Raw genomic sequence first — 12,657 nt, 5'->3', positions numbered from 1 at the left:
CGGAGAATACAGGGGTAGGGAAGACTCAAGAGAAACTGGCAGATGAAAACTAAAAAAAAAACCTTACATGGGAAAATATGGAGCTCAACTTTTCAATACCAAAGGAGGATAGAATTTCTAAAGAAAATGTCACGTAAATATGTAATGTAAAATATCATGTGTTGCCATTTACTGTATTTCAATGCCACTAAGTTGTCAACATGGGGGAAATGTAACCACCTAGCAAAATTTGAAAGCATAGATGGCCAATTGTTAATAAACTAGAAAGTGGCACCTGATTGTTGTCAGTGCTGGGGCGAAGGGAGAAATCTTGCAATTTAATTCTCTACTCGTTCTACAAGTGGATGCCAATTAAAGCAGATGCAAAATATACAAAGCAGAAATGAATTCCAATATGAAAGCAAGCTTCAAAAGGACAAGGCCACACTATTGCAATTTCTAAACCACAAAGCCTAACTCACCCAAAACTATGGTTAACCCTTGATACGCTTTTTAAATATCTTCCAAACTATTATTTTTAAGACAAAGCTGTGACATTACTTAGTTTAAGGATTCAAGCATTACAAATACGCTGAGATTAACTAAAAAAATATTTTTTTGCTTGTTGCTTATCTCAGCTTTGCTCTGGGAACACAGTCAACAGAGTCTTTCTTAATTTTAATCTCTCACAATAAGAATTTTGTAAAAGTAAATTAGGTGAAATAAAAATATCTGGTCTAAACTCATGTAATGAGTCCTACGTGAGCTTGAGTCTGCTGAAAGCAATACCTGGGACTTTATGACTTTATTATTATTATGGATCATCGCACAGTCAGCCAGATGTTCAGACTGGATTTGGCATTTTGTCTACCTATCGAGTCCTTACCCAGGACCTGGGATAGGCAGATGTGGATGTTTGATGGTATTACAAGTATCGTGGCAGGATGGAAGCAGTTCCTAGTAAGGCCGCCTTTTGCAATTGACTAATAGTGAATTTGTCAATGATAATGGTGTTCAAGTGGTGCTCCAGTTGTTTTGGGATTGCACCCAAGGCGCCTATGACTATTGGTACTACCCTTGCTTGCTTTTTCTATTTCTATTTGTAGGTCTTTGTATTTTGTTATCTTCTCCAGTTCTTTCTTGTCTATTATTATTATTATTATTATTATTATTATTATTATTATTATTTTCATTCATTCATACAGCATGCTAAAGGAAGAATCACACATTATGCAAGGTTGGTCATAGCGTGATGCAAACCAGCCGTTGTGAAATCTGCAAAACTCGGACCATTAAATCAATGGGACATTGAAAAGTTCAGGCCAAACTTTTGTGTTCTGTGCATTTACATATAGGTTTTTTTTTCCCTTAATGGCCCCAATAGATTTTATGTTGCTTCAACAAGAAGCTTCAAAGGAGCTACTTTTGATCTAAACCACAGCCCAAAAGCAGATTAAAATGTCCATTTTCTGTTTGTTCTGATCCCAGCGATTAGAAGCCCACCCAGACGCTGCTGTCTAGATTTCTGAAAAATCAGCCTTTGTAATATTAAGCTACATTATAGTTGAGCTTTTACTCTGGCTCCTAGGAGGACTTAAATTTAGCTTAGAGAAAAAAAACAACTTTAAGAATAATCAATTGGCAGACACCATCTATTTCATCCTAAACTGATCAGGGGCAGCAGGGGTAGCCACAGCCCTAGCCTGAAAAATGGTTCAATTAAGCTTTATAAAATTGTAGGAAAAACAGATCCAATGAGAAAACACATAGGAAATGATATCATCTGCCAGGCGGGCTAGAAACTTAAAACCACAAAACTGATTTCAATTAGAGCGGAGCGTGCCAAAAGCCAGCTTCCATTCCCACATAATCACCAAAGCCATTTAAAATATTTTCAAATAGGTTGAGCAGTAGCTTCGATACAAAGTCATAGATTCCTATATAATCTCTACACAGGTAGTCCTCGAGTTTGTTTAGTGACCGTTCAGAGTTACGACGGCACTGAAAAAAGGGATTTACGATGGTTTTTCACACGGCCGTAGCGGCATCCCCATGGTCACGTGATCAAAATTGGCGACTGACTCAGGCTTATGACGGTTGCAGTGTCACACGATCCCCTTTTGTGACCTTCTTACAAGACAATCGGGAAGCCAGCTTCACTTAATAACCGTGTTACTAACTTAACCACTTCAGTGATTCGTGTAACAATTTTGGCAAGAAAGTTTCGCAAAAGGGGGCAAAATCCACTTAACGTCTGTCTCACGTAGCAACAGAAATTTTGTGGTCGTAAGTCCAGGACTACTGGTGCCTATCTGTGAATGTCTATAAACATTCTCCAGAAATAAGCTAAGGAGTTTTCTTGATCTTTCCAAAGTGAGTACGACTCCAGATCATATGCTTTAACTATACTCAAAAGCACTTTCCCACGCCAAGGAAAATTATTTCTTCTTTATTCATTCATTGGCAAGCTAGATGCGGTACTTGCTTCACCATTTTTGGAGGATATTGTTTTAAAGAATAGGTGGAGTTGCAATTGTACAATACGTTGAATCTTGTAAGTAAATGTTTACTTAAGTTGTTTTACGGTAAGTGTTTTCTTTCCTGTTACAGTAAAGTGGAAAACATGGCACCCATTCAAATCAACTTTGTACGTTTCACAGAAGACCCCATGTCCTGCAATGGCTGAGTGTTAGCCAGTGGTAACACATCTCTAGTTTCAAGGATTTCAACATCAGCCTTTCTTGGAGGAGCTATAGAGTTTCCTGTGAGATTCCACATATTCCTAAAAATTAGGGCCTAAACAATAAACTGAGTTTTGTCTGCTTAGAAGTCATCAAACTGAGCCTAACCACAGGTGAAAGCATGGGTAAATACCCTTTATTTCAACTTGATCCCAGTAATAATCTAAACTATTTAGAAGAAGATGAACTAAGGTGGATTTCCCATAACACATAAAAGTAAGTTAAAATGAATGTTTACTACATTATTATATTAGAGCTATTGCCTTAACAAACTTTATGAACACATAAATTAGGGTTTTTTTCCAAGTTTAGAGTTAAGTATATGAGATAAACCCAGCATATGAGTAGGAAGTTACAGATTTTGGCTCAATTTGCATTTTTAAAAGAGGTCAGCCTAATTCAGACACCTGGACAAACAGAATGATAGAAACACGGTTTCTGTCCATCTCCTAAAAAAATTGTAATGCAGTTCTTGGCTTCCAAACTTCACTACGTAAGCTGGAATCTCCATGTAGGAGAAAATTCAACAGCACAAGTATACAAAGAGGGCACATATTCAGGGAAAACATATACAACTGACATGCAAACGCAATGATCCTCTCAATCCGGAAACCCTGAACCGCTGAACACTCAAAGTTTCCTCGGAATAATTTTGGCACTGGGGTCATTTTTAAAGATGAGAAAAAGCATTAATAAAATGATTCAGACAATTCTGTCGCTACTTCTTAAATCCCAAGTGAAACTGGCAGTGGTAGCTTTCCTCAAAGAGAGAGAGGAAAAAGAAATTAGTTCACATAATCTGTTATTAATTTATACAATTCGAGGTCATGAGAAAGTAGACATCAGCACTGGTCTACAGAACGGGGCTCCAAAGGGAAGCTGAGACCATGGTTTGTGGTTTGTAAGGAGCAGACACTGAAAGATCCTTGGCGCTCTCTGAGCTTGCTTGGTTTCTTGCAGCCGTTTCATTAGCCAATCTAGGTAACACCATCAGTGCTAGTTGTAAGGAGTGGGAGTTGCTCTCTATTTATATTCTAGTGCTGATCTGGGTGCTGATTGCTGGTGGAGAGGTGCTTGGGTCTTTTGGGCTGGCATACACAAAGAAGAGGGAGTCAAGCTCTTCTCCAAGGCGCCTGAAGGAAGGGCAAGAAGCAACGGGTGGAAACTAAGCCAGGAGAAAAGCAACCTGGAACTAAGGAGAATCTTCCTGACAGTTAGGACAATTAACCAGTGGAACAACCTGCCACCAGAAGCGGTGAATGCTCCAACACTGGAAGTTTTTAAGAAGAAACTGGACATTTGTCTGAAATGGTATAGGGTTTCCTACCTGAGCAGCGGGCTGGACTAGATGACCTCGAAGGCCCCTTCCAACTTTATTATTATTATAGTCTATAGATGCTGTTAATGTCTATTCCTCTATGGGTGGCTAATTTGTCAGAGTGCCAGGCTCCTAGAAATTCCCTGGCATTACTGGATTTGGTTTGGTCTAGGATGGTCGCATTTTCCCGACTGAAACTATGATTAAGTCTGTCTGTACATTGTGACTTTAAAAGAGTTTCCATTGTGTCTTTGAACGGCCAGTTGGTATTCATGAATGTGTTCTCCCACCTGTCCACCAGCAACCAGCACCCTGATCAGCATAGATTAACTCCAGGATTAACATCAGACCAGCAGTCAAGTAAACAATACCCCAGTCAAGAAGCTGACAAAGAAACCAACAATAAAGAGGCCAAACAGAGTCCCGAAGACCATCCCCACCAACAGTGACAGGCAAGCCACTGGCATATAAACTGACAGCAAAACCTACTCCCTTCTAGCACTGATGATGTTAGCTAGTTTGGCTAATGAAACGTCTGCAAGAAAACAAGCAAGCTCAGAGAGCATCAAGGACCCCACAGCCCACCTCCACCTCCATCTCCTCCTCCCACCCCTCTCCCTTCTAGCACTGATGATGTTAGCTAGTTTGGGTAATGAAACATCTGCAAGAAAACCAGCAAGCTCAGAGAGCACCAAGGACCCCACAGCCCACCTCCACCTCCATCTCCTCCTCCCACCCCTCTCCCTTCTAGCACTGATGATGTTAGCTAGTTTGGGTAATGAAACATCTGCAAGAAAACCAGCAAGCTCAGAGAGCACCAAGGACCCCACAGCCCACCTCCACCTCCATCTCCTCCTCCCACCCCTCTCCCTTCTAGCACTGATGATATTAGCTAGTTTGGCTAATGAAACATCTGCAAGAAAACCAGCAAGCTCAGAGAGCACCAAGGACCCCCTCGTTTCATTGGAACAGACACTGCTAGGAAGTAACAACCGGAGTGGGCTATGGGCTGCGAGTATCTGGCTGGTGTTTATCTGAACTAAAAGACTGGACTCTTGGCCAGCCCAGTGGAGCTGTTCTTCCATCTCATCCACCATCTCTTTGAAATCCTGACGGAAGAACAATGGACTTGCGGGAAACATCTGTGAGGTCTAAGAGGATAAATGCAGAGGAGGATCCGGATTTTTTTATTTTTTTTATTTTTTAAAAAAAGCATGCATGGCCGTCATTGCCAGCCATGTCTCAGCGCTGAGGTCCAGGCAAAGAACAGATGCAAAGCTTTAAGCATTTCAGGCTGTTGCTTAGTTCAGAGAATGGGGGGAGAAAACCTACCATGGTTAAAAAAATCTTATTTTATCAATCAACCACTGGAAAAGTCTTCGATTGAGCAATAGAGAAACAGTCAATTGCATTGAACATTTTTAAGTATGGCTGCCTCCAGTTGGTGTCTTCCCTATACAAGTGGTCCTCGACTTACAACAGTTTCATTTAGTGACCAATGTTATAATGACACTGAAAAAAGGGAGTTATGACCGTTTTTCACACTTATGACCATGGCAGCATCCCCGTGGCCATGTGATCAAAATTCAGACTGACTCATATTTATGACAGTTGCAGCATCCTGAGGTCACGTGATCCCCTTTAGCGACCTTCTGACAATCAAAGTCCAATGGGAAGCCCGATTCGCTTCACAACCGTGTCACTAACTTAACAACTGCAGTGGTTCACTTGACAATTGTGGCAAGGAAGATTGTGAAATGGGGCAAAACTCTCTTAACAACAGAAATTTTGGGCTCAGTTGTGGTCCTAACTCAAGGACCACTTGTATGCTGGATTACAATTCCCCTTTATACCCACGAGGCTGGGGAAGATGGAAATTGTAGTCTAAGAATTAGGAGGACATTTCAGGTCAAAAGCTTACTGTATATTTAGAGTGTTTCGATAATTAAATATTTTCCTGAAGCCCCTTTTTTTCTGGCGTGTGATTAGTGAAACAGAATTCGTTATCTGAACCTCATTAAACGATGCACAAAGATAATTTAAAGGGAGCATCCCTGTCGGTGCAAGTAAACCAGCAAACAAAGAGAGATTAATTTATTAGATTTATGTCCTGTCTCTGCATCAAAAAGAACTGGGTTCAACTGTGGCCCGCGCAAAAAGGAAACAAAACCACAAATGAATTTAAAACACAACTCAAAAAGAACGCAACTGTAAATACAAAGCACGAGTCCTCTAATAAAAGTAGAATTGGACTACTGATCTTACATACCACTGGGAAGCTAACCAACATGAGATCTAAACATTCATGCTGCCGACAATAGGAGTTAACTTTCTATCTGCATGGTATTAATTTTATTCTACTCAATGTAAATGTTTATCCTACTTTTCGCTTTCTCATGGTTTCAACTCCTTTACAAATCCATAAAACAGTTCCAGACCAGCATAATACATTTGAATGATAATTAATACCATTTACTGAAAAACTAGGTCAATGAACGCCCTTGCATGCCTCTCAATTCTGCTTGAACGTGCCTGGTAATGAATGACCAGATGTTACAGTTGTTGTTGTTGTTGTTAGTTGTGAAGTCGTGTCCGACCCATCGCGACCCCCATGGACAACGTTCCTCCAGGCCTTCCTGTCCTCTACCATCTTCTGGAATCCATTTAAGCTCACGCCTCCTGCTTCAGTGACTCCATCCAGCCACCTCATTCTCTGTCGTCCCCTTCTTCTCTTGCCCTCCATCTTTCCCAGCATTAGGCTCTTCTCCAGTTGAGTCCTTCCTTCTCATTAGGTGGCCAAAGTACTTGAGTTTCAACTTCAGAATCTGGCCTTCTAAAGAGCAGTCGGGGTTGATCTCCTCTAGGACTGACTGGTTTGAACGCCTTGCAGTCCAGGGCACTTACAGGAGTCTTCTCCAGCACTATAATTCGAAGGCCTCAATTCTTTGGCGCTCGGCCTTTCTTATGGTCCAGCTTTCACAGCCATACATTGCAACTGGGAAAACCATGGCTTTGACTATACGCACTTTTGTTGGCAGGGTAATATCTCTGCTTTTGAGTATGCTGTCTAGATTTGCCATAACTTTCCTCCCCAGGAGCAAGCGTCTTCCAAGTTCTTGGCTGCAGTCCCCATCTATGGTGATCTTGGAGCCCAGGAAGATAAAATCTGTCACTACCTCCATTTCTTCCCCATCTATTTGCCAGGAATTGAGAGGGCCGGATGCCATGATCTTGGTTTTCTTAATGTTGAGTTTCAAGCCAACTTTTGCACTCTCCTTCCTCACCCACATCAAGAGGCTCTTTAGTTCCTTTTCAGTTTCTGCCTTTTATACATTCTAATTTGTTCATCCCCCAACATAGGTTGATGTGTCAGCTGTGCTGAAGTCAAAATAAGAATGTTTTGAAGGAAGACACAGAAATTGCCACAAGGGGGGCATTGTTGGTTATCTTTAATGTGTCCATAAGGAAAACTTCCAAGTAATTCAAACCCAGCCACTAGATCAGGGTTGCCCAACCTTGGCTACTTTAAGACTTGTGGACATCAAATCCCAGAATTCTCCAGACACCAGGGGAAGTTGGGAGTTGAAGTCCACAAACCTTCGAGTTGCCACGGTTGGAGACCCCTGCATTAGATTCTCTTAGCTGTGGTGTGGTAAACATACATCACTGTTTAGTTATCTGAACTACTAAAATATCATTGGGTGATCAACAAATTCCTCTACTAGCTTGAAGCAGGGATGACCGATCCAAATCTCAAACGCATACCTGATTTTGAGCCACAGGATGGAGCAATCTGGCCATTTGGACACGTGCACATGTTTGGCCTGGAGCAAAACCCATCTCCACAGGAATGCCTGCAAATTGCTGTAAATAAGAAAGAAAAGGACAACTCTTTCAGAATACTGACTGGTGATGTGAGCGACTGACGAATAATAATAGCACTTAGACTTATATACCGCTTCACCGAGCTTTACAGCCCTCTCTAAGCGATTTACAGAGTCAGCCTGTTGCCCCACAAACAATCTGGGTCTTCATTTTACTGACCTCGGAAGGACAGAAGGCTGAGTCAAAGGGATCGACCTGCCAAAAGCTGGTGACTGCAAGCGTCTTCTAATTTCTTGACTGCAGTCCCCATTTGTGGTGATCTTGAAGCCCAGGAAAATAAAATCTGTCACTACCTCCATTTCTTCCTCATCTATTTGCCAGGAATTGAGAGGGTCATAGAATATAGAATATAGAATAATAGGATTAGAAGGGACCATGAAGGTCTTCTAGTCCATCCGCCTGCTCAAGCAGGAGGCCTTATGCCATTCTTGATGCCAATCTCTTCTTTAAAAACCTCCAGTATTGGAACACCCACAACCTCTGGAGACAGGTTGTTTCTCTGATTAATTGTGTTCATGGTCAGGAATTTTCTCCTTAATTTAACTGCATTTTAACTTGTTTTGAACAAAAATTAAAAAAAATGAAAAAATGGGAGAGGGATTTCCTAATAAAAAAGAGCAAAAATATCCACTTACGGACAATACATTGATTTCCACCAGGTAAAGTTTTCCATCCAGGACAGCAATATGCATTGTAACGTGATCCACATACATTAGGTCTATAAGAGAGAGAGAGAGAAAAGGAAAGAAATGTTGTCATTCTTCAAATTTTATTTCTGACTTCACAAAATCATCTCCATCTAGTTACTAAATTAACTCATTTTCTAGGACTGACAATGCACCAAATCATAAACTAATCAAACAGGTTGTTGGGTTCGCAAAATACAGTAAGTTCCAAAATTACAAATTATAGTTAACGTCCAGATACGTGAACACGGATCTATAGTATACGTATTAAGCTATTACGAGACTTTTGCATTTTCCTTTGTAATTTAATTCACAGTTAACAATTACACCACATTTTCTAAAGAATTGTGAAGATGTATATAAAACTATTATTTAGGATGCCTGTACAGTCTATCTATCCAATGATAAAATGTGCTCTGTAATGTCCCAAGTATTTGTCCTGGTATTTCCCATCCTGTATAGCTTACTTACTCATATCAGATGTCAGGTGCAACTTATGGGGATTATATACTTAAAATCATATATCAAGACACAAAACACATAAGAGTATAAGAGTTTACATTATGATGTTGCTGAATGTTTATCATCATTTGGATGCAACCATGGCTTGCTCCATACAAGACATTTATGGATAGCTAAACGTGTAAGTCTGACATACAGGTAGTCCTTAACTGATGACCACAGTTGAGCCCAAGCGTCCCCTGCTAACTAAGCAAGACAGTTGTTAAGTGAGTTTTGACCCATTTTATGACCTTCCTTGCCACAGTTGTGAAACGAATCACTGCCATTGTTAAATTATTTAAAACATTCGTTTTGTGACCGTTCAAAGTTACAATAGCACTTTCACACCACCTTGGTGGCTTCCCCATGGTCACGTGATCAAAATTTGGACACTTGGCAACTGACTCACTTTTACAACTTTTACAATTTTTACACTTTTACAAGATGTTGAGACTCTAGAAAGAGTACAGAGAAGAGCAACAAAGATGATTAGAGGACTGGAGGCTAAAACATATAAGGAACAGCTGCTGGAATTGGGTATGTCTAGTTTACCTATCGAGTCCTTACCCAGGACCTGGGATAGGCAGATGTGGATGTTTGATGGTATTACAGGTATCGTCGCAGGATGGAAGCAGTTCCTAGTAAGGCCGCCTTTTGCAATTGACTAATAGCGAATTTGTCAATGCCAATGGTGTTCAAGTGGTGCTCCAGTTGTATTATTATTATTATTATTATTATTATTATTATTATTATTATTATTATTATTATTATTATTATACAACATTTGCAGTGTCCCCTTTTGTGACCTTCTGATAACTAAATTCAATGGGGAAGTCAGATTCCTTTAACAACCATGTTACTAGCTTAAGGACTGTGCAACGACTCACTTAACAACTGTGGAAAGGTCGTAAAACGGGGCACAATTCAGCTAACTCCCTCACTTAGCAGCAGAAATTGGGGGGGGGGTCAATTGTGATTGTAAGTTGAGGACCGCCTGTAATTCATTTCACCCACAGACTCAACAAAAGCTAATTCAGGCCATTGGTGTATTCACCTATGAAAGATTCCATTGTGTTTCGGCTCCATGTTCCTCCCTGTAGCTACAACAGACCAAATTCGTTTGGAATTACCCTCTTATCGGTGCCAAACATTACTCCAGTGATTCGAGGCAATAAGGGAAGCAAAGATATCATACCCTGGTTTCCTGCCCAGGGGAAACGAGATTTTTATCACTATAGGAAATGGCTCTTACTGCTGAATTCTGGGGAAAGAATACGATACACAATCGAATGCGCGATGGAGTTGTTTTGGTCTAAAGCTGGCTTCTAAATTCAAAGAAACAGCAGGACCAAGGAAATCCATTCCAAATCAACAGGAACAACCGGGTTTCAGAAACAGGTCATTTTAAAAAAATTCAGTTTGGCACGCTCTTTAGCTCATCTGGAATATTCACGGCCAACCTTATAAATATATGCAATTGATGGGTATCTCTATGTTGGCAATAAATTTAACGAGACTGTCTCCCCAAAGTTATGGAAGGTCATGCTCAAAGGATGCAGTGGCTAGGAATCAAGCCCAATGATGTATTTATTTATTTTTTTATTGTGAGAAGGGTTACCCAGTCACGTGTTAAGAATCTTCCACTAATACAAAATGCACATCAGAATTCAGGGACCCCTCTGAATCTAGGCCAGGGGTCTTCAAACTTGGCCCTTTTATGACATGGACTTCAACTCCCAGAATTCCTCAGCCAGCATGCCATGCTGGCTGAGGAATTCTGGGAGTTGAAGTCCACAAGTCATAAAAGGGCCAAGTTTGAAGACCCCTGTACTAGAAGGACCTCTTCTTCTTTGTGCCGCGAATTTTGCCCCATTTTACGACCCTTCTTGCCACAGTTGTTATAATAATAACAAAGTTGGAAGGGACCTTGGAGGTCATCGAGTCCAACCCCCTGCTCAGGCAGGAAACCATACACCATTTCAGACAAATGGCTGTCCAGTCTCTTCTTAAAACTTCCAGTGTTGGAGCATTCACCGCTTCTGGAGGCAGGTTGTTCCACTGGTTAATTGTTCTCACTGTCAGGAAGTTTCTCCTTAGTTCTAGGTTGCTTCTCTCCTGGATCAGTTTCCACCCGTTGCTTCTTGTCCTGCCTTCAGACGTTTTGGAGAATAGCTTGACTCCCTCTTCTTTGGGGCAGCCCCTGAGATACTGGAATACTGCTATCCTGTCCCCCCTTGTCCTTCTCTTCGTTAAACTAGACATACCCAATTCCAGCAACTGTTTCTTATATGTTTTAGCCTCCAATTGTTAAGTTAGTAACACGCTTGTGAAGGGAATCTGGCTTCCTCATTGAGAAGGTCACAAACATGGATCAGTTGACGCACGGACATTGTAACTGTCATAAGTATGAACCAGTTGTCAAGCGTCTGAATTTTGATCATGCTGCAATGGTCCTAAGGGTGAAAAGCGGTTGTAAGTCACTTTTTTCAGCGTTGTTGTAATTTCAAATGGTCACGAAATGAACTATTGTAGGTCGAGGATTAGCTGTATGATCAATTTCAATAAACTGTTCACGGAAAGCCAATGGGAAGATGTAGCTTCTCAAATGACCATTACCCTATTGATAGAGTTTAGATCAGTGGTTCTCAACCTTTTTAATGCCGCGACCCCCAACCGATCGTAAGTCGAGGACTACTCAACCGGTCATAAATCGAGGACTACTCAACTGGTGCAGCACCATTTGCAGAAGGGGACTTTTGGCGTGCTCAGCAAGGCAGAGACAGCCTGGACAATTCCTATTGGCTTTTGAAAGCCAATAGAATTAGATTCTATTCAAGAGAGTCTATTCTATTGGCTTTCAAAAGCCAATAGAATAAAAGGGAGCAGCACAGCTAAGGAAAAGGGGAAAAAAATGGCAGACTGCGTTGTTTGGCGACCCCCGTGAAATGGTCGTTCGACCCCAAATGGGGTCCCACTGGGTTTCGATTAAATGCCAGGGTTTGCTCACCTTGGATGCAACAGTATTTAAGCAGCATTGGAGGAGCAGCGTGAAATCTATAGATCCACAGGAGTATCCATTCAAGATGTATATTGCGATAAAAGCCACTCCCAAAGGCCTACTTGGGTCAAGATGCTCCACTAGCAAACAAAGCAACATCTATCCTACAACTTCTCCAACCCAGCAAAAAATCCAAATTCTGAGCAAGAGATTTTGCTTGGCAGCTCCCCAAAGATTAGTAACTGCTGGCTGGGTTGCAAACCCTTCCTGAGGCAGAAGTATTCCACCAGAAGTTGGCAAAACTGTGAGAACTGAATTAAGTTAAGCTCAGGAGACTAGACTTGGTGGCAAAATAAAATCTGAAAACCAAAGAGAGACAGAGAGACAGAAAGAGACAAAGAGAGAGACAGAGAGACAGAGAGACAGAGACAGAGAGAGAGAGAGAGAGAGAGAGAGAGAAGGAGGGAGGGAAAGAGGAGGAGAGAGAGAGGGAGGGAGAGGGAGGGAGAGAGATAGGGAGGGAGGGAGGGAAAGAGGAAGAGAGAGGGA

General features: G+C 41.3%; 1 protein-coding gene across 3 annotated transcripts in view; it reads right to left on the bottom strand.

Moving 5' to 3' along the window:
- Positions 1 to 12,657, bottom strand: part of FBN1 (fibrillin 1) — a 162,089-nt gene that overhangs the window by 134,897 nt on the left and 14,535 nt on the right. For all 3 annotated transcript variants that reach the window (XM_039359016.1, XM_039359017.1, XM_039359018.1), the window contains exons 3-4: positions 8,559 to 8,641; positions 7,804 to 7,902 (exon numbers count right to left, since the gene is read on the bottom strand). In XM_039359016.1, coding sequence (XP_039214950.1) covers positions 7,804 to 7,902; positions 8,559 to 8,641 — 182 coding nt within the window. The remainder of the gene's footprint in view (positions 1 to 7,803; positions 7,903 to 8,558; positions 8,642 to 12,657) is intronic.

This window comes from Crotalus tigris, unplaced genomic scaffold, assembly GCF_016545835.1.
Source record: "Crotalus tigris isolate CLP2741 ecotype Arizona unplaced genomic scaffold, ASM1654583v1 scf7180000019068.10715455, whole genome shotgun sequence".
NCBI lineage: Eukaryota > Metazoa > Chordata > Lepidosauria > Squamata > Viperidae > Crotalus > Crotalus tigris.
Note: the sequence above shows the minus strand (reverse complement) of the source record. Positions and strands in the feature narration are given on the sequence as shown.